This window comes from Halichoerus grypus, chromosome 12 (assembly GCF_964656455.1).
Source record: "Halichoerus grypus chromosome 12, mHalGry1.hap1.1, whole genome shotgun sequence".
NCBI lineage: Eukaryota > Metazoa > Chordata > Mammalia > Carnivora > Phocidae > Halichoerus > Halichoerus grypus.
This window is the reverse complement of record NC_135723.1, coordinates 58,403,196-58,427,817: the sequence shown is the minus strand read 5'-3', so window position 1 is coordinate 58,427,817 and position 24,622 is coordinate 58,403,196. Positions and strand designations below refer to the sequence as shown.

General features: G+C 35.7%; 1 protein-coding gene across 2 annotated transcripts in view; it reads left to right on the top strand.

The window, feature by feature from the left end:
• The window catches only part of SKAP2 (src kinase associated phosphoprotein 2), a 166,138-nt gene that overhangs the window by 79,337 nt on the left and 62,179 nt on the right, over window positions 1–24,622 (top strand). For both annotated transcript variants that reach the window (XM_036072929.2, XM_036072930.2), the window contains exons 5-6: window positions 13,441–13,518; window positions 14,775–14,858. In XM_036072929.2, coding sequence (XP_035928822.1) covers window positions 13,441–13,518; window positions 14,775–14,858 — 162 coding nt within the window. The remainder of the gene's footprint in view (window positions 1–13,440; window positions 13,519–14,774; window positions 14,859–24,622) is intronic.

Genomic DNA, 24,622 nt, shown 5'->3' with positions numbered 1-24,622 from the left:
TTTTGTAATATCAAAAAACTTAGATTATTTCATTTTGGAAAAAAATTTAAATTCATCATAAATACTTGTTTTCCAACCAAGAACATGCTTAGTACATGTGGACTTCTGAAAACCCATCAATATTTTTCCCAGAACAGGGTTTGTCTTGAAGCCTTTGGTTTGTTTCATTTCTATAATCAATTTGAGATTTTTAGAAAACGCAGAAATATCTGGGTAATTAACAATCAATGACTATTTTGTTTCACGTAAGTGACTTTTTTACACTAAAAATCAGTAGTAAGAATTAGAATGATCTAATATCAGAGAATATATCTTCCTTTAATCTTTTTTCCTTTTTTTTTTTTTTTTAAGATTTTTTAAATTATTTGAGAGAGAGGTAGCGAGAGAGAGCGCAGGCAGGGGGAGAGTGACCTGAGCCGAAGGCAGATGCTTAACCGACTGAGCCACGCAGGCACCCCTCATTTAATCTTTTTTAATAAATCTGTTTTCTTGCAAATGTTTCATTATGTCACAATGGGAAGACTTTTCAGAGTTGAGTTAGATCTTGAAGGGTGAGCTGGAAGCTATCTAGGCAGTGAGGGTGGCCAGGCGTGGTATAGAGAAGAAAGGTGAGGGGTAGCACATTCTAGGTAGAATGAAAGCTTGTATGGATACATGAGACTTGGCCTATTTGAAGAATAGCCAGGTCTGTGAACATTCTCAAAGTGTAATACCTTCATATGAGTTGAGAGGATTGTTTTCAAGCTGTATTATTTTATCATAAAACTACACATATTGATTAAACTGAATCTTTTAGTTTAGTGGTTAAAGCTTTTCTAGATTTAAATAATATAAATTGATTTAATTTAAATTACTTAAAAACCTTACACACTCTTTCTTTTTCACTTAAAAAATTCTACTATGTAAACTTATAAACGTAATACATGCTTGTATTACAAAAATCCCTAGAAGTAAGAACTATTAATTGTTCTGGATATGTCCTTCTAGACATTTTTTCCTGAATTGTACAAATGTGTGTGTGCAGAATATCATATCAGATTTTTTGAATTTAAAAATGGGATATCACTCTACATATTATTTTATACCTTATGTTTTTCACTTAAGTATCATGATCATCTTTCTATGTTAGTCCATACCTTTTCACATTAATACACGTAGATCTACACATGCATATTTAAACAGTAAGCATTATTTAAAATGGTTTCATAACGTCTTTCTTGCTGGACATGTTCCATTTTTCTATCACAGATTGTGTTTTGGTATCTATTCTGGCATATACACTGTTAATGAACCTGTGCTTGATTTTTGTAGGATAGATTCTTGGGAGTTGAATTCTTAGGATATTGTCAAATTCTCATACCCAGAACTGTAGGAAGTTACATTCCCAAAAGTAATGCATGAGAGTATCATCTCTTCCCGTCCTCCCCACTGTTTGGTGTTATTAATCTTTTTAGTTTTTACGTCTCACAGAGTTAAAAAGTGGTATCCCGTTTTACTTTGTTTTCTTTAGTTTTTAGTGAAGTTCGTTTATTCATTCAGCAAAATTTAATGAGCCCTTACTGTGTGTCCAGGCACTTATTTGGCACTGGGGATACACAGTGGATGAGACAGCGTAGTCTCTGAGTTCATGGGACTTACATTCTAGTAAAGGTGAGGAGAGCTGGTGAAGAGACAGGAAATCAGTAAACACTATCTTTTCTCATGTTTATTGGCTTTTGTACTTATTCTATGAATTGCCTGGTTCATATTCTTCACCTATTTTTCTGTTAAACTGTTTATCTTTTTCTTATTAATTTGTGACAATTCATTGTCTATTGTGACATCCATGGAATATTTTTTGCTATTTACCCCTTGAAAAAGTCATCATTTGACAAATTAATGATTGTACTAATTCTTATCCGTGTATGGAGTTTTAATACCACACCTGATTTCTAATGGTTGGTGAGAGATCATTGGACCAAGTGTCAAATTTCCATAATTTTCCATCCTGTGAGGAATTTAGAGGAGTTCTTTTTTTTTTTTTTTAAGTAGGTTCTATGCCCAACATGGGGCTAGAACTCACAACCCCGAGATCAAGAGTTGCATGTTCTACTGACTGAGCCAGCCAGGCGCCCCAAGAGTTCTTTCTTTTCTCTAATTTAATGTATTTTGATATTCAAAAAAATACATTACAACTTTCTTGCATGAGACTTGAGGATATCCAGATGAAGGGACCTTAACTGAATTCATTGATTTGTTTAATAACTATTATCTCATTATTGGGAAGATCGATGTAACATTATATATGTAGAAATTTTTTTTGTGGGGAGAATACACATCATGGTCTATTCATCCATGATTTAATTACAGGCTGAATTTGTAGAAAATGTGTAATGGAATATCTTATCATAAGAGCCTACCATATCTGCATTGATTTTGAATAAGTTGTATCATAGCATTTATTCATACGGAGTTGGAGTGGGATGTATATTTTTTGGATTTTAAGTCTTTTCCCATGTTTTTAAGAGGTCGTTGTGTTTCAAATATTCATGAACAAACTACAGATCCCGAGTCAGACTGTTTTACAGCCTTACACGCCCCTGAGGTAACTACTGGCAGCCTCATTGCAGTGAGAGACCACAGCCCACCCGCCCTAGGCTGGTGCTCACGGCGGGTGGAGAGGCCGTCTGTTTTCACAAAGTCGCATCAGCTGTTGCATGTTGCTAGCACACATTTTATTCCATGAGGTTCCTTCCCAGAGTTTTAATTTGACATTTTTTAAATTGCGTCAAGAACTTAAACTTCAGTGGTGAAATTGTTCTGGTAATGATGACTCTTAACTGGGAGGAAAGGAGACCAGGGACAGCTGGGCTGGGCTCGGATAATGCACACAGTGAGCAGATTCCTGGATTGCCTTATGACGTCTAACTCGGGTAAATATCAGTTTCTATATTTGGCAGTTGATTTTTTTATATCATGGGTACTCATTTTTGAAAAATATGCTGAAATCATGTGCCTGAAAATGGGCACTTCTCATACTACTCCGTTCCAATTTCTTTTTCTCTTTTTTATTGTAATTCTTACTTTATGTTGGCTGTTACAAAGTTCAGGACTAAATTGGAGTTTTATTAAGGAGGCATTAAGGTGGGGAGGAGAAAGGAGGATGACCTCTTTGCTCTTAGTTGTGATGGCCCTTTCCTGCTCTCTTGCCTGTCTCTCTCGGTTTCCTCGTCCATTCTTTCTGCCCCTACTCCTCATCATTGGGGGACCGCGCCAGCTATGGTGAAAGAGGTATTATATTTTTATAAAATTATTTTAATGACTCAGAAGTTAGATATTCTGTAAATAAAAATCCCCTCCTCATAGTCATTTATGTATCTGACATTTCCCTTCTGTTTTCAGTGTTATGCTGGTTGCGGAACTGTGTTTTATCGACTTACTGACTTTTTTTTTTGATTTTGCATTGAACATTATCTTAGAGCATATCTTTAAAATCCTATAAGACAAGTATGAAATGAAGTTTTAAAAACATACCACTAAGAGCAATGTAGGTGTTTTACTTCAAAATTGTACTTCAGCATTTTATTTTATTTTTTTATTTTTAATTTTTTTTTAGATTTTTATTTATTTATTTATTTGAGAGAGAGAGACAGATAGTGAAAGAGATAGTGAGAGAGAGCACAAGCGGGAGGAGAGGGAGAAGCAGGTTTCCCGCGGAGCAGGGGGCCCGACGCGAGGCCCGATCCCAGGACCCGATCATGAACCGAGCTGAAGGCAGCCACTTAACCAACTCTGTCACCCAGGCGCCCCTGTACTTCAGCATTTTAAATAAGTACCCTTGGTGATGTTGATGCACACTTAAGTTTGAGAAGCACCATCTTATGATCCCTTGCTCAGAGTCTAGTGAAAAAGACAAACTTATGAATCCATGATTTTAGCCTAATATTGTAGGTGGTGCCACATGAATGTTTCTCTCCCTGGCCAGTCTCACATGTGGCTGTTAACAGTTATTCCCCTCTGGAGCTAAGGATCAGAAAGAGGATTAAGCATGCGATGTGCTTTTATTTTCAGACACTAGAAAAAAATGTGATATATCAACTCTTCTAATATTGAAGTTTTAATGTCTGTTCTTTAGTAATTTACTCTGTTACACAGATAACAATGCTTTCTAATTCTTTCAATTACCCAGGTGTACATATTATTACCAGTTTATACTAAAAAGTAGATGGGCATTTTATCATTCTCAGTAACATGTTGCTCTGTGGATGTTTTGTTTATGTGAAGTAGGCATATACTTAAACTTTTTGCAAGCTGGAATTGTTCTGGCCCTGAGTTAGAACTTTTATGAGCAATTGCTGATTTGTTTTGTGTTAAGGTGATCTTCATCCAGACATATGTCCCTGTAAAGCTATTATACTTTATAAATTTACGTGTAAATTTATAAATAAGAGCATCTCAACATCATCCCCAGCTTGGGTGATTGTTAAGGGATATGGCTCAGAAGTAGTAACATAAAAGAGCTGTGCTGGTTTCTTGCAGCGAACATATCTTCTGCTTGGGATTTAATAGTTACCAAAAGTTTGACCAAGACAAATAGTATTTTGGAAGGATTGTCTGAAAAATGTGCAAGGTGTCTACTCCTGTAGGTATTCTAGGTCTTATCCTTGAGTTTAACAAAGCTGTTTGGGAGCTGTATACGTGGGCTACCAGGTTTTGTGCTCTGTAGAATTGCTTTTAGTAAATTTTGCTTTGGTATTGTGCTGTTGGCTTGACATGAGTAATGGTATACAAAGCAGCCCTGTGAAACTTTTATTTTACTTACTGTAACAATGTTATTGAGGACACTGAAAACACATGGGAAAGATTTCTTTCTCATTTCAGTACCAGGAACCAGGAATAGTTGTTATATATTCCTCCCTGAGCAATGATCTGTATTTATCTTATGGGTAATGAATTACATAATTTATTATTTCTTCTTTCATGTTGATTGTTATAAAGCTTATAACTGAATTTTTGGCCCACTCCCACTAAGTGTAAATAACTGTAGTTCCAACTTGTTTTGTGTTCTACCCTGACTCCTAGTTTTGCCTTGATTGATTACTTTTATTTTTTAAAATTTAAAATAATGTCGTTTATAGAAAAGTTTCAAGAATAATACAAATAATTCCTATTATATCCTTCATTTAGATTTCTTAAGTCATTAACTTACAAGGGAAAAACCCATAAGGCTAGCAGGAGATTTTTCAACAGAAACTTAGCATTAACATTTTTTAAATTCAGGTGTTTGCTTTCTCTCTGTATACACACAATTTTCACCTATTTGTTTTAATTTCCATACCAAATGTATCTGTACAAATGCGTGTAAGATGCTTTTTTTGCGGGGGGGTGGGTAATGAAGCAGTGTATTACTAAATAAACAATAATAGATAAGAATGTGTTAATTTCATACCTATATTGAAAAAAGAGACCCGTGGAAAGACCTGTTTTAGACAGAAGGAAGATAAATTGTCTGTGTTTGTGAGAGAGAGAAGGAGTGAGAGGGAGAGAGAGAAAGGAAGGAAAGACAGAGAACACCCATGTGTTTTAAGAGGATACTTTAGCACTTTGGCAGAAGAGGTGAAATGCCAAAGGCTTTTTGATTTAAATAAAAATTAGAGAGTTGTTTTCTTAAATAGAAATAGGTAATAAATACCTGCATGACGAATGTTTGGGAATGTATTTACTTTAATAACCAAGCCCATTTTGGTAATCAAGTAATCAGAATAGGGTTGTAAGTAGAATCTTAATTCAGAATAATTTCATATTTGATAGTTTTCATACTAGATAATTTTCATTTATTTTAACCACCCCTCAGTGATATTCTTTTGGAAGATGGGAATAGAATAACAATTGTTTATATATGTGTTCTCTTTCTTCAAGGTAAAACAAAAACATATGCCTTATTATATTATGTGATTTAGAAGACATTCTAACTCTGCATACTCCTATTTCAGACACTTAAGATATGATCTTATATTATTAATGGTTCTATTTTTTTATACACAAAATAGGAAAAATAAATGAATAAAAATGAACTTAGGATATTGCAAATTAGAAAAATGTTCATATTCTGAAAATAATTGTAAAAATTTATAGTTTAAAGCTCACAACATAAATCAGGTTGCAAAAAAAGTTGCCCTACAACCTATGGGAAAATAAAACATAGTTGAATTGAAAGGGGCTAAAGATTTCAGTCTAAATTATATTCATTTCTTATTTTTATCTAATTTGCTAAAGGAAACTTCATGCAAAAAGAGCCTCCTTTTCCTTCCATAAAGATCTGTTTTCCCTTTACTGATTTGTTGCATGTTTGTGTGTGTGTTTAAACCAAAATGGAAGTCTTTTGAAAGACATGTTTAGGAAGCAAAATTGACTTCACTAAAGTCTTGTAGAAAGTGAAACAAACATCCTAGAATTTTAAATTTTAAATTAAATATTTTAAATATATCATTCTGCTGTTAAGGAATTAATTTTAAATAATTGTGATTAATGCCACAGAGTAGTAATTCAATATTGTTGTCTTTTAGTTTCTGTAGATGGCATTCACTTATTTCCTCAACGATAGTACATAGCATTTCAACAGTGGGCTTTGTTGGACAGATGTGGGGGTCCTGGTTCCACCTCTTACTGTGTGTGACCTTGATTTGCCATTGGTAACATGCAACTAATAATGTCTACCTCTTGGGGCTATGTGAGAGGGAAATGAGATAATGACTTGTATCATGTTTAACCTGTGGTAAAGGCTTAATAAATGTTAGCTGTTGCAGTTATTATTACCTTACTGAACCATGCTAATATTTGTTTATGTATATTTGTTATTTAAATTATGATACTTTTAAAAAAGAATGCTTAGAACTTATAGTCTAGGGATATGAAAAGGTTGTGTTTCATACAGAGGTAGTACAGGTATGGAAGGAGGAAGACCAATTATTAGTTATTCATTAAATTTTATACATGTATTATTTGACTTTACTTTTAAAATGCTTTCAACAAATTTCAATAGGTTGAGTTTATTTTTACTGGCTGCCTATCTTAGATAATATTTAGAAAAGGGCCTGGCACATAATATACACTAGTAAATATTTATTTAATAAATGATTTAAGTGTTCCTTTTCATTTATACTAATCTTTACTATGTACAATACCACCAAATATTTTTTTAATGCATCAGATTTTTTTTTTTTTTTTGCCAAATATCTATAGCTGGAAAGGAATTTGCATTGTTAAAAGGTACTTGGCTTTCAAGGTTTATTGTAGTTCTTTATTTTTTCAGCTTTCTTGTTTTCTTATGTATGGAACACTGGACTTGGCAGATTTGAATTGCCATAGTAATAATAGGAACTAACATTTCTTAATCTTAAGTACTACCCTACTAAATCCACACAGTAATTCTCCATTATTACTTACATTCAAGGATTTGAAAAGTAAAGTTAATGAAATTAAGTAACTTATTTACATCACAGAGCTAGTAGTCAAGCTGCAATTTGAATCCAAGACCCAGGGTTTTAACCACAATTCTAAGATGCAGAATCAGATTGGGGGCACCTTTTTGTGTTAAAGATGAACATTAAAATTCAGTTCATAATTTTATATGTTTTATATTATTTAGGGTATCTGTGAAAATTGTGATATATTTAGAATTTTATTTTTAACTGAAATAAAAAGTATTTCCATTTTAAGCTTGTATCTCATTTTCTCAAAATATTTGTATATCACGGACTTTATAAAAAGGCGTTTTTTCCCCCTAAATTTAATTTTTTTCTTGTGACAGAAAAGATGATTAAGATAGAGGCAGATACACACACACACACACAAAACCAGTAGCCAATTGGTATGTATAATGAGGGATGCAGTCGACGCAGTAATAGCTCCCCAAAGAAGTCCACATTCTTATTTTTGGAGCCTGTGAATATGTTGTTACCTGGCAAGGGGGAATTAAGGTTGCAGGTGGAATAAGGTTGCCAGCTGACCTTAAATAAGGAGATTATCCAGGTGAGCCCAAAGTAAATACAAGAATCCTCAAGAAGGAGGCAAAAAATCAGAACCAAAGAGGGCATTGTGAGAAAGACTCAACTGGCCATTGCTGGCTTTGAAGATGGCAGGGGGACAATAGCCAGTGAAATAGGTCAGACTTTGGGAGCTGGAAAGGCAAGGAAATAGATTCTTCCTTAGAGCCTCCAGGAGGAACACAGCCCTGCTGACATCTTGATTTTGGCCCAGGGAGATGCTTTTTGGACTTCTGACTTCCAGAACTATGAGATAATAAATTTGCTTTGTTTTAAGCCACTAAAACAAACCAAACCAAACCAAAAAACAAAAACAATATAGGCAGATACAGAGTAGCTGAGAAGTTACTCTATATAGGAGATAAAATTTGATTTAAAATCTTTTTGTGAAATATGGAATGCCTGGCTGGCTCAGTCCCTAGAGCATGAGACGCTTGATCTAGTTTGAGCCCCATCTTGGGTGTAGAGATTACTTAAAAAATAAAAAATAAAAAACAAAAACCAATCCTATGAAATAGTTACCATCTCTATTTAAAAGAAATAAAATCTTTCATTTAATGATATCTTATTAAAAAACAGCCTTTCCCAAAATATAAAAGCGTTAAGGGTGCCCATATAAATACTATAGGAAATAGTAGTCTTGTTGCCGAGTGAAATTTCTCATATTGAACCTTATTTTTAAATGACTGATTCAACATATTGATATGCTTTCATCCTTATAAATAGTTGAGGGAGTCTTACAAGAGTTTCCACAAATCAGTAACTCTGGAATTTTTAGATAAAACATTTTTTAATTCCATTAGAAATAATTTTTAAAAATAATTTAAATATATTATAAAAATGTGGTACCTTATGGTCTAAAAAATTAGTTCAAAGAATCAAAAATCTTAAAGAGATTTTCTTTCCACCTAATTTTATGAGGTAGGAACAGTACTCCTATATTAAAAATTTATCTAAAAAAGCAGTCTTCAGACATGTACTTAGGTAGTTCAAATTTTGATTTGTACTCCAAAGTAAAAGAAGCACCTTTTTTTTTTAATGTAAGTAACATTTTTATTAAGACTTTCTGTAAAAATTATGTTAGAACTTAATCAGCTAAATTTAAAATTCAATACATATTCAATTTTACCCAATCCAGATAATTAAAAGAAGCACTTTTAAGTGAATGGGAAGGATAATATAACTCTATGGATGGTATAATCCACATACTTTTGATCTATGGCATTTTGACTTGTTTTAGTGGATATTGATGAACATACTTGATTTCAGATTTTTCTTAATTCTGATTCTTAATTATTCCCTTAATTATTCTATGATTGCCATTTGAATTTTACATATTTTGGTAGATTTCCAAGAAAATTAGTAGAAGCCACAATTATATATGTATATGTTTTTTTTAATATGTATATGTTTTTTGATATAAAATAGAAGCTTTTGATTGGACTCAACAGAACCTTAGGTATCTTTTGGGTCATATTCATGAAGCATTTCCTGCATGCATATAGCTGTTGTCTTCTTTGGTTTCAGACAGACCTATTGAAGACATGGTGGAACTCTCATGAGGCTATTGGAATTTCCATTTCAAGAAGTAGAGTTAATAAAGGCAAACTCGAATTACCCTAATGGTTATTCAGTTTTTGCTTGGTGGCTTTCATAGTGACTTGCCATTTTACAAAGGGGCAGAGAGACCAACAGATGGTAAACCTGTGAATTGCAACCTCTGCTTTTGCCCCCAGTGTCATCACATGAGTCGCTGTATCAGTCTTTAAAGCCTTGTCCCCAAGGCTTCATTGCCCTGGGAATTCTGTGGTCCTACTAATAGGAAGCTGACCATTTTTGTGTCTAAGCATGATATGAGCCTATTTTTTTTTTAAAAAGGAAATGTCATATTAGCCTTAGAGATCACCAGTACTAGCAAATCACTGGTCAGTCCTTTCTGAAAAGAGTAATAATGGGAAGTGAGAAAATAAGCTCTGTGAAAGGAGTATGCTAAGCTAACATCATTAGCAATCTTTTAGTTACTGTAGTGATTATTTTCTTAAAGGTTATTGTTGTTTGATATATCCATTGAATACATAATAATTTTTGCCACTAAAAAAAAAAAACAATAAAAAAGATTTGAAATTCCAAATTTTCCATGTGGAGGGGAGAATTATTAGGATATGAAAATATTTAATTTTTTTTCTTTTTTTTAAATTTTATTATGTTATGTTAGTCACCATACAATACATCATTGGTTTTTGATGTGGTGATCCACGATCCATTGTTTTCGTATAACACCCAGTGCTCCATGCAGTACGTGCCCTCCTTAATACCCATCACCGGGCTAACCAATCCCCCCTCCCCCATCCCCTCTAAAACCCTGTTTGTTTCTCAGAGTCCATAGTCTCTCATGGTTCATCTCTCCCTCCAATTCCCCCCCGCCCCATTTTTCCCTTCCTTCTCCTAATGTCCTCCGTGTTATTCCTTATGTTCCACAGATAAGTGAAACCATATGATAATTGACTTTCTCTGCTTGACTTACTTCACTTAGCATAATCTCCTCCAGTCCCGACCATGTTGATGTAAAAGTTGGGTATTCATCCTTTCTGATGGCTGAGTAATATTCCATTGTATATATGGACCACATCTTCTTTATCCATTCATTCATTGAAGGGCATCTCGGCTCTTTCCACAGTTTGGCTATTGCAGACATTGCTGCTATGAACATTGGGGTGCCATATGTGTTCACTACATCTGTGTCTTTGGGGTAAATACCCAGTAGTGCAATTGCTGGGTCATAGGGTAGCTCTATTTTTAAATTTTTGAGGCACCTCCACACTGTTTTCCAAAGTGGCTGTACCAACTTGCATTCCCACCAACAGTGTAAGAGGGTTCCCCTTTCTCCACAACCTCTCCAACATTTGTTGTTTCTTTCCCTGTCCATTTTTGCCATTCTAACTGGTGTAAGGTGGTATCTCAATGTGGTTTTGATTTGGATTTCCCTGATGGCTAATGATGATGAACATTTTTTCATGTGTCTGTTAGCCAAAAATATTTAATTTATATATTTCTTTCACAGATCTTCCAGGCCAAGATTCTAGCTAGGAATCAACCTTTGAAAGGACAGAAAACAATTCTTTGCTAGATCTAAAGGAAGTTATCAGTTGCTCTACCAAAAATATGTTGTGTACAGATTCCACATTTGATATCTTTGAAAACTGAATCCATCTTGGATCTTGGCCATTTGTTACTGAAAGTACAGGAGAAACAGGAATGTGGCTATGTTTCATGGAATCCTAGGATTGAGAGGGCCTTAGAAATGAAGTTTTTCATGTTTTAGAAGAGGAAACTGATACCCAAAGAGGCTTAGTGACCTAAGGAAAGGCACAGATTTGCAGTGCTGGGATGTCATCACAGACCTCTGTAACCTATATCGTGCATCTTAAAGTCAGTATCAGTGTAAAACTCAGTGTCTAGGTATCTGTTATAGCACAAAACCATTTTATTTAATATTTATATCCTAGTTAAGTTTAGGTTTCTCTGCCTTGCTATGACACAGTCTTTTTGTTTTGTTTTGTTTTAGTTTCCAGGTATACTAGTGAATTTTTGTACTTAAAATTTTTTAGAATAAGGAAAAAAAAAATGTGTCCGCAACTCTGTGTCTTTGTATCTATTATATATTCTCTCGAAACAGAGAAAATGACATCTAACTTTGTTTGTGCAAATGTTAAGTAAAATGTAATTAAATTGTACTTGTGGAATAATGAGTTCTGAGCCAGTAATAGCTCTGGGAACTGAAGCTCATTTATAGACTGTTTCCTAAAGCTAAGTACTCAATGTACCCTTTAGGCAGCCAGAAATGTCTACAAGATACTGGACATCATCTGGAAAGATACAGGAAACAAAACAGAAAGCATTTCCTACCTTTATACAGAATTACAATGCATGGAATACTGACATATGTACAAAATATTAAATACAAAATATTTATAGTAAAATATTTTATGTAAAATTTTTTTACCTTTGTATGGATCAAGTTTATTCTGAAAAAAGACGCATGGATACATTTGCTGAACAATTAGTCAGATGTTTATATTGGCTCTCCCTAAAATTTTTACATACATTTCAAAATCAGTGCACTATTTAAAATATATTTTAATGATATTGTTTTGTTTATTGAGTAAAATTGGTCTACTATGGAACTGAAATTGGTGCTTTAATTCTAAACTTTATTAAGGAAAAATATCTGTGATTTTATCATTACTGTGATTCCTATAATATATTAAAAAGAAACTTACCTGGTAATTCTATGATGAATTTGTATATAGTAAACTTATCAAAACACTTTTTAAAAAAATTATAAACTATATTGACGCTATTTCCATTGGGTATATTCCATAAAAATTTTCATTAGATTGGTTGTTTTCATTGTTAGAGTTCTAGTAAAATGCTGAGATAACTTATTATAGTTCTAATGACGTTTGTAAAAATATTGAACACTTGGGAAATTAATGAATAACCTATTATTCATGACCATAAATATATGATTTCTAATTGACTTGACTTTTGCCTTAATCTTTCAATTTTTTGTAGGTATCTAATATTTGTTTATGATAGTTCTATTAGCTTTTTTAAAAAATATTTTATTTATTTATTTGAGAGAGAGAGCACTTGCGCAAGTAGGGGAAAGGCCAGGGGAGAGGGACAAGCAGACTCTGCGCTGAGCACAGAGCCCAACACTGGGCTCAATCTCAGGACCTCAATATCATGACCTGAGCCGAAATCAAGAGTTGGGCACTTAGCTGACTGAGCCACCCACGCATCCCTCTATTAGATCATTTTACTTAATTTTGGACTCTGAAATGTCCTAGAAAAACCTAAAGCATTCAGTTGAATGTCTATAAGATTTCTCTGTATTTGCTGTGTACCCAGAGAAACAAATTTTAGCATTTGATTTTTTTGGGAAAAAATCATTTTATGTTTTACTTGGAAGGAATAGAGATATGCAGGTTAAGAGTCAACAAGCATTAAAATACTTTAAGAGTTAATGTAAGTGGAAAGAAGCTTATGTGATTTATTTGAAATTCCTAACTTCTCTTTCAGGGATTTATGGCATTTACTGATAATAGTTCCCTGATCCTTTCCCTGGAGAATGTAGATCATAAAGTATTGCCCTGTAGAGATCATCTAGTTACATAATACTACTGTGTTTGGGGATTATAATATATTAAGATATAGGAATTCAGAACACTTTTTTCCTCTAGAGATTTCCAGGAGAGAGACAAGTTTATGGAATGGATCTGAAACAAAGCTAATAGACTTGAATTTAATTAATTTGGGTAACTGCAAGTACACTGAACCTAATGAGATCTGGTACTTGGTTTTTCTAAGATGGATTGCTCACTACTTTTTTTTCCTCCTCTACTTCCCACAGGAAACCAGTTTCCTCCAATTGCAGCACAGGACCTTCCTTTTGTTTTAAAGGCTGGCTACCTTGAAAAACGCAGAAAAGGTAAACTGTAAGATTCTAATGAAAAATCTAAAAATGGCTTTATCCTTACATAGAACATGGTTGCAGTATACATATGGAGCCAATATTCACTTTAGGGGATTGAAGAGTTTTAAAACTGTAGGAAAATCTGATAACATTATCCCAACCACAAAATATAGTTTTTGGCTCTAAATAATTTTTGATAATGAAACATTTGGTCAGGTTTTTAGTTGCCAATCTTGGTTATTTGTAAATGATTCAGGAGCTGTTTCCTGCCTCTTAGAGGAAGGCTGCGGGCCATGACAGTATTCTCAAGGATGGGATTTCTCACCCTTCTGCCACCCAGCTGAGCAGCAGGTTATCCTGCACCTGACCTGGCGCACACCATGTCTGCTGTGGTTCAGATCAAGCCTGCCATGTTGTCTGCCATTTTCTGTTATCCATTCAGTGTTCCTCTCCATTGGCTATGATAATCGGGAGTTGACCATATGGTCTCACTCTTTCAGCACCAATATATAATGGAAATTAAATATGGAGGTGGTGTTATTATATGGGAAACAGAAAGCAGAAAGTATCTTCATTACCATTTTGCTTTTCTCACAGGTAGTCCCTTTGGGCCTTTCTATTTATATTCTATTTGCTTTCCTTGGTTTTCTTAGCTGAATTTTAAAGCTGAAAGAGATAATAGAAGTAATCTAGGTCAACTCCTCGTGTCCCCCCAACCCCCCCACCTTTTTTTTTTTTTTTAAAGATTTTATTTATTTATTTGAGAGAGAGAGAACGAGAGACAGAGAGCATGAGAGGGAGGAGGGTCAGAGGGAGAAGCAGACTCCCCGCTGAGCAGGGAGCCCGATGCGGGACTCGATCCCGGGACTCCAGGACCATGACCTGAGCCGAAGGCAGTCGCTTAACCAACTGAGCCACCCAGGCGCCCCCCCCCCCACCTTTTTATAACAGATAAGAAAATGAGACCCAGATGAATCTGTTGTCTCAAAGCTATGTCGTCCCATGCCCTTTGGACAGTCCTGTCAGGAAAGTGTGTTAGCCACAAGTGTAGCAGTCCTGTCTCCGTATCACTTTATTCCTTTTAGCTTTGTTTTTGTTTGTCTCTTGGAGAAGAAGATACAAGTTAATTAGTCATAGAATTTTAGAGCTAACAGAAATCTTAGAAATCATGCCAACAAACGTTTCCTTTTATAATAAGGAAATGGCGTTACATTTATGCTGTATGTGTAATGTGTATTATCTAAACTGTTCCTTTTCCCCTTTTATTGTAGATCACAGCTTCCTGGGATTTGAATGGCAGAAACGCTGGTGTGCTCTTAGTAAAACAGTATTCTATTATTATGGAAGTGATAAAGGTAGTATTGGAATTAAGTCATATCAACTTCTGTTGTAGGAGGGTTTTAGGGGCCATTTTATACCCCCATTTTAGTAACAGAATAAACTGAAGACAATGGGAGAAAGAATAACTGAGAATTTTAATAATTATAGTCTGAGACTAATTTATAATTCTATTTCACTCTTTGCCAAATGCTCCAAATTCCAGAATGCCTTCAAAGTTAACACAATTGTGTTTTATTGAATTATGAAAGAGATGAAAATCTCGTGGCTTTTCATTTTAGGAAATATTTATCATCCAAGTTATTGTAGAATTTCTAGAAAAGTTAAGACCATTAGGGCCGTGAGAGTTCTGAAGGGAGGAAAAGGTATTTTATTCTTTCAAATATTTTTAAAAGAAAACTTTAGATAAAATGAAATCTATGTGATGCCTTTCTTAGCTTCTTTCACAGATTTAAGTAACAACAGCAAACACCTCTATAAAGATTCCTGTTCTAAGCACTTTGGCGACATTAACTGGTCTAATTACAACTCTGTGAGGGAGGTACTGTTATTAGCTCTATTTATTTTACTGTTTGGAAAACTGAGGACAGAGAGGTTAAGTAACTTGGTCAAGGTCACAGATCTGGTAAGTGGCAGATGTGGGATTTGAGCCTAGGCATAATGGTGGAGTCCATGCTCTAACCATTAATTTGGAAACAATAAGATACATTTTGCAACTTTACTTGCTAATTAATACATCTCTTACTCAGCCCACATAATTTTAAGCTCAGTATTTGAACAGATAAAGCCATAAAATACTGAAATTTAAAGAATGTAAGCTTTCTTAGTTTTGCTTTTTTCTAGGAAAAGCAGGTCAGAAGTTGAATATTGTAAAGTAAAGGTAATACAGAAATAGCATTCATTTCCAGAAAGGACACTTAAGGAGAAAAAAGGCATAGAAGTCCAATATCACTGAATATAAGCTTTCCCATGGAATTGTTTACTTATCAGCGTTGTTTGGAAATTTATGTTTCAGGTATGATTATTGTACACGTTTCAGATAAATTTGAATTACGTAGGTGATGCTAGAAGTAGGGCTCACCTTTTGGCTAATGGAGTTAACAAATTAAAAATTAAGTGGCTAGTTTGCAGTCTGTCACTGACTTAAAATATGTTCAAATGTAATAATGGCATCATTGAAGTGTAAACTAGGAACAACTATCATCAGGCAGCCTTCTTTCTTCTGCTAAGGGTAAGTAGGTAATTTTGTCAGAATATTTAAGCCTGAGTTCGGTTATGATAACCATAGGTCATAAACATACATTATTATGACAAATATAATTTGGTACACCATTGTGAATTGAGAGCACGATCTTACTTTTCCACAAAGAAATATCCTCTATTTCATAAGACTAGGGGAGGCAGGTTTCGCATATTTGTGACTCTGGTTCAGTTAGGTTTCTCATTTCTAACTTCTTTAAGCCTCAATGAATACTAATGTTTGTTTCATCTACTCCTAGTCCTCACTGGTATATACCAACTGTTAGGTCAAAGATTAGCAAGAGTTTTCCCAAAACCTAAGGGATGTTTATAGTTATTTCAAGTAAGTATATTTATTTCAGTAAATAAATTCTAGTTATTTTGTGGGGGGTATTAGTTAAATTCCTATTTCTGTTCTTACTTGATGAGAACTTAGGGTAAGAATGTTCTTTGTAATTTGTATTTTAATTATTTTGTGGTACATTTAACCACTTGTACCACCACCGCTTTTTTTAAAAATTACTATTCTAGTGTTCTTTCTTTATGTAGATATTTGAGGATCTGGCGTATATTTCCATAAAACTTTTCCCTGTTACTCTGAAGTCTCCGTTGAGAGTTTAGGTTTGTTTTTAATGGTTCTTTTGGCTGCTTCCTTTAGAATTTTTGGCCAGTTCTTCTTTTGGGGACTCAGAAAAAAAATCTGTCTTTGGACACTGTTTAATTGCTTGTTTGGCATGATCCTAATTTACTTCCTTTGTATCCTTTTCTTTCTAGGAAAATGTATGTGTCACACGAAACTTTTACTTTCTTTTGTGAAACCAGATAGCTGATTTGTACAGCTTGGTGTACGATGTATATTTGAACCATTTGGCTAAACTTTAGAGCTGTTTAGATATATGAGAACTGTAATCCTCCAACTAAGTAGGATTTAGATAAATGGATTATAGAGGCACAGTAGGAGTTGATACCACTTACTCTAGGTTAAACTGTTCTTTGTTACTGTTCGACAGATGCATAGTTCATATTTTATAACTTACTGTGTGTGCCAAAAAAACGTTTTGACCCATCAGGATAGTAATGGCTTAGAAAGAATAGTTCCAGCCTCTAGGGTAAATAATGCACTTACCTTTGTACCCATAAATAATATTTGTATTTATTATTCATGGTCATTTGTAGTCCTTAAGTAATACATATGTATATATTTTATCACTTTATGAAATCACATCCATCCTTTTATCTCTTTCTTCTTCCTTTGATTGTCACAAATCCTATTCATCAAACTTCTTAGATTTTAGCTATTCAGGGTACCATCAAGGTAGTCATTCATTCACTCACTCATTTATTCATTTTTTTATTGAATAAATATTTATTGGATACTTGGTAGATACTAGGCCCTGGGGATTCAGAGATAATCCTGCCTTAGAGATACTCACAGTCGGTGAGAGGAAAAGGAAGTCATGGGACTAGAGGAGGGGCCTGAGTAGGTAAATTGCTCATTTCAATGCAGTACAGTAAGTGATTTAAATATATCTTTGGATAACAAGGGAGGAATGGCTAACTGCCTAGGGGAGTGAGGGAATACTTCCTCATGGAGAGGACTCTTCATTGGGCCTTAGAGAATGAGTAGGAGTTTGTGACAGTATATGTGAGCACAAGTAGGAGTTTGTGATAAGGATATAATGGGCATTCTGGGCAGGGGAACAGTAGAGATTCTGAGCTATAAAAGGCCTCGGATGATGCCAGAGTTGGAATCAAGTTAGAGTACAGAGTGAGTGAGGGAAGGGAGCCCACAGGTTTAAAGAAGTGGGTTTGAATCAGACTGACAAGAGCCTTATGAGAATAAGGGCCTTGCTGAGTATTTTATCTTAAACATGACCTTTTACCATAGGGCTCTACAACCAGATTTGGGTTTTAGGAAGTAATCGTGATAGGATTGAGGAGGATGAATTGGAATGAATAGAGACTGGATCAACAGGATCATTTAGGAGGACACTAAACTAGGCTAGGCAGGAAAGGTCCTCACAGGGCTGCTGAGAGTCATATTTATTTTTTGTTTTGTATTTTTTCTATTTAACCTCTATATAATCTTGAGTCAGGATTATGAACCTTATCTCTTCCCACTTTTAAGAGAGAAGTGGTTAGTTTGTAGTATCTCTCTTTTATTCCCACTCAGCAGGGTTTTTTGCCCCTACCTCCACTCCCCAATTAAAGAAAATTCTAGTTGCCATACAGTATGTGGCAGCTGCATGTAGCTTTGGTCTTACCAAGTCTTTTAAAATGTACATCAAAAGTTATTTATTATACCATGTAAATTGGTGCAGCCACTATGGAAAACAGTATGGAGGTTCCTCAAAAAACTAAAAGTAGAACTACCATATGATCCAGCAATCCAACTTTTGGGTATTTATCTGAAGAAAACGAAAGCACTAACTTGAAAAGATACACGCACCCCATGTTCACTGCAGCATTATTTACAATAGCCAAGACATGGAAACAACCTAAGTGTCTATTGATAGATGAATGGATAAAGAAACCGTGATATATATGATTTCACTCATATGAGGAATATAAGAAACAGCACAGAGGATCATAGGGGAAGGGAGGGAAAAACTGAATGGGAAGAAATCAGGGAGACAAACCATGAAAGACTCTTAACTATGGGAAGGAAACTGAGGGTTGCTGGAGGGGAGGGGGGTAGGGAGTGAGATAACTGGGTGATGGGCATTAAGGAGGGCACGTGATGTGAAGAGCACTGGGTGTTAACATGCAACTGATGAATTACTGAACTCTACATCTGAAACTAATGTTATATATGTTGGCTAGTTGAATTTAAATAAAAAAATAAAATAAACTAGCATGGATGTCTGTCCAAAAAAAAAAAAACAAAAAAAAACGGTGATGTGTGTGTGTGTGTGTGTGTGTGTGTGTGTATATGACATATATACATATGCATGTATATATATATGACAAGTCAGGTTGGCTTGCAATGAGGACACAGTTTGATTTAAAAATATATCTATAGATTGAAGATATGTATAGATTGAAGGTAGACATTTCAAGTCAAACTATGTACTGCTATGTATCTACATAAATCTATAGATGGTAGATTTTCTTTGAACACATATGTGTCAGGTATTCTTTTTTTTTATTATGTTATGTTAATCACCATACATTACATCATTAGTTTTTTTTTTTTTAATTTTTTTATTGTTATGTTAATCCCCATACATTACATCATTAGTTTTAGATTTAGTGTTCCATGATTCATTGTTTGTGCATAATACCCAGTGCTCCATGCTACATCATTAGTTTTTGATGTAGTGTTCCATGATTCATTGTTTGCGTATAACACCCAGTGCTCCATTCAGTATGTGCCCTCTTTAATACCCATCAGTACATTGGCTCAGAGGAATGGGCACAGGGGACCCATAAAATGGGATGATATGCAGGAGCCAGCTCACTGGGGCAGTAGGTGAATGAGGGCTTGTGAGCTGGGAAGGGAGGGGTCAGGTTGTTACATGCCCCAGGCAGAAGTTTGGCCTTTCCTGTGTGTGAGGGACAGTGAATGTTTGTGAGCATGGGAGGTGAGCAGATGGCATGACAAACTCCGCTTGGATGTTGGAAAGATCATGTGGAGGGGCTCCTGGGTGGCTCAGTCAATTGGGCATCTGCCTTTGGCTCAGGTCATGGTCCCAGCAAGCCCCGCATGAGGATCCCTGTTCCGTGGGGAGCCTGCTTCTCCCTCTGCGCTGCTCCCCCTGCTGTGCACGCACTCTCTCTCTCTCTGTCTGTCAAATAAATAAAATCTTAAAAAAAAAAAAAAAAAAGATCATGTTGACAGTTGTTAGGAGAAGGTGAACTGGAGGCAAGATGTGTGCTGAAGCTGAGAGTCCACGGAGGTTGTTTAACACCTTACGTGCATGACGGAGCTGCGGGTTCTCGCACATGCTTTTAGTGCCTGTCATTTGCATAAATAGCACGAGCGCCATTTTTTCTCTTAATTATCATAGGAGGCTCCAAGAGGATCATATGTATAGGATAGTAAGATTCTCTTTGTGTAATGTTTATCTTAACAATAGCTATCTGTTATGTTAGTCTAACAGACCATATCATAATGATCTGATTTTTGGTTGTAGAGGAAAATAGTCGGTATAGCCAAAAAAAGGAGAAACAGGGCTTTAAATTCCCATTCTACAAAAATGCCTATAATTTATTTATTCCCCATGCTACCTCATGCTACCTTATTTTTTTAACCAAGTTTATACCTGTGGTTGAAAATATATGTACAGACACCACTTGATTTTTATCCTTGCGGTGTGCTTTTATTTTAAAGGGGGGAAAAAAGGTTTTGGAAATGCCTAAAATTTCCTGCTACCACATGAGCCACACTGTTAATTCCAGCTAAAGTGTCTCCCTTTGGACTCATAAATAGTGCCTGTGTTTATTACTCAGAGCCACTTGGGGCCCTCAAGTAACATATATATAGCATATAGTATTTTTCATTTAAAATAGTAATAATTTGATATTTCCTTGCAGTATAACTCAAAACACCAGAAGAATATTTCAAGTGGCTGAATTAGCATTGGCATCTGTATTTCTGTGAGCTGTACAAACAAGGAAAAGTGTTCATATATCTTGACTTGAGGGCCTAAAGCAAGTTGTTAATCAGTTTGATGAAGTTTAATGGAAAGGTTTAGTATTAAGGGGCATATTTTCCTTTTTCCTACTAATAAGCATTAATACTTATGGAAATAACAAGAGTTATTCACTAAGGAGAAAGGCCTTCTTAAATATAAGAAGCAGATGTTACCAAAAAAAGTTTTTTTAAGATTTTATTTATTCATTTGAGAGAAAGAGTGAGCAAGTGAGCAAGTGAGAGAGGGAGAGGGAGAAGCAGGCCTCCCACTGAGCAGGGAGCCCTAAGTGGGGCTCGATCCAAGGACCATGGGATCATGACCTGAACCCAAGGCAGATGCTTAACTGACTGAGCCACCCAGGCGCCCCTCAAGCATATTTTCTGAGAGCCAGTGAAAAAGAGAAAAAAGCAAGCATATTTGTAAGAAAAATAGGACTGATTGGAAAAATAGGTGGCGTTGGGGTGGAGGGAGAGAATGTAGGAGCGGTTGAAGAAGAGAAAGGAAGAAATCAAGAATGATGCTCAGTTTTCTGGGTTGGAGCCTTCAGTTAATGGAGGTGCCATTGATTGAGAAGGAGGACACAAAAAAGATCACAAGCGTTGTGGGAGTCGGGATAAGATGCTCTCCATTGTGGGAATGTTATATTTATTGTGCCCATAAGACATTAAAGAAGTGAAACATGTATAGTGAGCAAATGGAGATTTAGATATAAAATCCTGAAGCTGGACTAAAAATATGGAATTATGAATCACAAGATACTGATAGAAGTTTAATCCTTAGGATTGGGCGAGGTTGCCCAGAGAAAACTATAAAGCAGGAAGAGAGGAAGATTTAGAATACAATGCATCTTTGGGGTAAATACCCAGTAGTGCAATTGCTGGGTTGTATTTTCAACTTTTTGAGGAACCTCCCTACTGTTTTCCAGAGTGGCTGCACCAGCTTGCATTCCCACCAACAGTGTAGGAGGGTTCCCCTTTCTCTGCATCCCCGCCAACATCTGTCGTTTCCTGACTTGTTAATTTTAGCCATTCTGACTGGTGTGAGGTTGTATCTCATTGAGGTTTTGATTTGGATTTCCCTGATGCTGAGCGATGTTGAGCACTTTTTCATGTGTCTGTTGGCCATTTGGATGTCTTCTTTCAAAAATATCTGTTCATGTCTTCTACCCATTTCTTCATTGGATCGTTTGTTCTTTGGGTGTTGAGTTTGATAAGTTCTTTATAGATTTTGGATACTGGCCCTTTATCTGATATGTCATTTGCAAATATCTTCTCCCATTCTGTCGGTTGTCTTTTGGTTTTGTTGACTGTTTCTTTTGCTGTGCAAAAGCTTTTTATCTTGATGAAGTCCCAATGTTCATTTTTGCCCTTGCTTCCCTTGCCTTTGGCAATGTTTCTAGGAAGAAGTTGCTGCGGCTGAGGTCGAAGAGGTTGCTGCCTGTGTTCTCCTTTAGGATTTTGATGGACTCCTGTCTCACATTTAGGTCTTTCAACCATTTTGAGTCTATTTTTGTGTGTGGTGTAAGAAAATGGTCCAGTTTCATTTTTCTGCATGTGGCTGTCCAATTTCCCCAGCACCATTTGTTGAAGAGACTGTCTTTTTTCCATTGGACATTCTTTCCTGCTTTGTCGAAGATTAGTTGACCATAGAGTTGAGGGTCCATTTCTGGGCTCTCTATTCTGTTCCATTGATCAATGTGTCTGTTTTTGTGCCAGTACCATACTGTCTTGATGATTATGGCTTTGTAATAGAGCTTGAAGTCTGGAATTGTGATGCTGCCAGCTTTGCTTTTCTTTTTCAACATTCCTCTGGCTATTCAGGGTCTTTTCTGGTTCCATACAAATTTTAGGATTATTTGCTCCATTTCTTTGAAAAAAGTGGATGGTATTTTGATAGGGATTGCTTTGAATGTGTAGATTGCTCTAGGTAGCATTGACATCTTCACAATATTTGTTCTTCCAATCCATGAGCACAGAACGTTTTTCCATTTCTTTGTGTCTTCCTCAATTTCTTTCATGAGTATTTTATAGTTTTCTGAGTACAGATTCTTTGCCTCTTTGGTTAGATTTATTCCTAGGTATCTTATGGTTTTGGGTGCAATTGTAAATGGGATTGACTCCTTAATTTCTCTTTCTTCTGTCTTGTTGTTGGTGTATAGGAATGCCACTGATTTCTGTGCATTGATTTTATATCCTGCCACTTTACTGAATTCCTGTATGAGTTCTAGCAGTTTTGGGGTGGAGTCTTTTGGGTTTTCCACATAAAGTATCATATCATCTGCAAAGAGTGAGAGTTTGACTTCTTCTTTGCCGATGTGGATGCCTTTTATTTCTTTTTGTTGTCTGACTGCTGTGGCTAGGACTTCTAATACTATGTTTAATAGCAGTGGTGATAGTGGACATTTCTGCCGTGTTCCTGATACAAATACAGGGACCCGAAGGGCTACGTGCACCCTGATGTTTATAGCAGCAATGTCCACAGTAGCCAAACTGTGGAAAGAGCCAAGATGTCCATCGACAGATGAATGGATAAAGAAGATGTGGTATATATATACAATGGAATATTATGCAGCCATCAAAAGGAATGAAATCTTGCCATTTGCAATGACGTGGATGGAACTGGAGGGTATTATGCTGAGCGAAATAAGTCAATCAGAGAAAGACATGTATCATATCACCTCACTGATATGAGGAATTCTTAATCTCAACTGAGGGTTGCTGGAGTGGTGGGCGGGGGAGGGATGGGGTGGCTGGGTGATAGACATTGGGGAGGGTATGTGCTATGGTGAGCGCTGTGAATTGTGTAAGACTGTTGAATCACAGACCTGTACCTCTGAAACAAATAATACATTATATGTTAAAAAAAAAAAAAAAAAAAGAAGAAGATAGCAGGAGGGGAAGAATGAAGGCGGGGAAATCAGAGGGGGAGAGGAACCATGAGAGACTATGGACTCTGAGAAACAAACTGAGGGGAGGGGGTGGGGGGATGGGTTAGCCTGGTGATGGGTATTAAAGATGGCACGTTCTGCATGGAGCACTGGGTGTTATACGCAAACAATGAATCATGGAACACTACATCAAAAACTAATGATGTCATGTATGGTGATTAACATAACATAATAATTTTTAAAAATGAGGAAAAAAAAAACAATACAATGCATCATGGCTGTTTAAGAGATAGGCAAAGGTAGAGGAGCCCATAAAGCAAGCTGAGAAAGTTGGACCCAAGTTGCAGGAGGAAATGCAAGATAACGTTCATCTCTATGAAGATTTCATAAATTGCATGTTCTAGAACAGTGGTTTTTCAAACATTAGTGTGTATCAGAATCACCTGGGATGCTTGCCAAAACTTTGTTTCCTGGAGCCACTCCCAGAGATTTCCATACAGCAAGTGCAAAGTAGTAGCCATTTCTGTATTTTTAATTAGCATGCAAGATCTAACATAGTTGGTGATTCTTGAAATATACTTTGAGAAACATCCTTCTAGCAGACAGGGTGAAATGGTTGAAAAAAAGCAAGTCTTTGGAATCACTTATGTTAGGGTCCCGGCTTTTACAGTCTACTCGTTATGTGGCCGTGAGCAAATTGGTTGTTTTAAGGTTTGTTTTTCCACCAGTGCTGGGATATAATAAATACCTTCTTTCTCTTAGAATTATTTCATGGTATATATGAGATATGTTTAAATTTCTGGGCCTACAGAAGGAGCTCAGGAAATGTGAGTTGTCTTTGTGCACTTAAGAGACCTAAAACACAGCTGTAAACCTAAAAGGCAGTGAAAAAGTAGAAGGAAATAGCTATCATTAATCTCATGCATTTTGTTTTGTAAGTGATTAGAGCCAGCTCCTTTTTACCTTGAACCTACTGAGTTAGAATTGTGTAAAATTAAGTTACTGATTTAATAGGTTT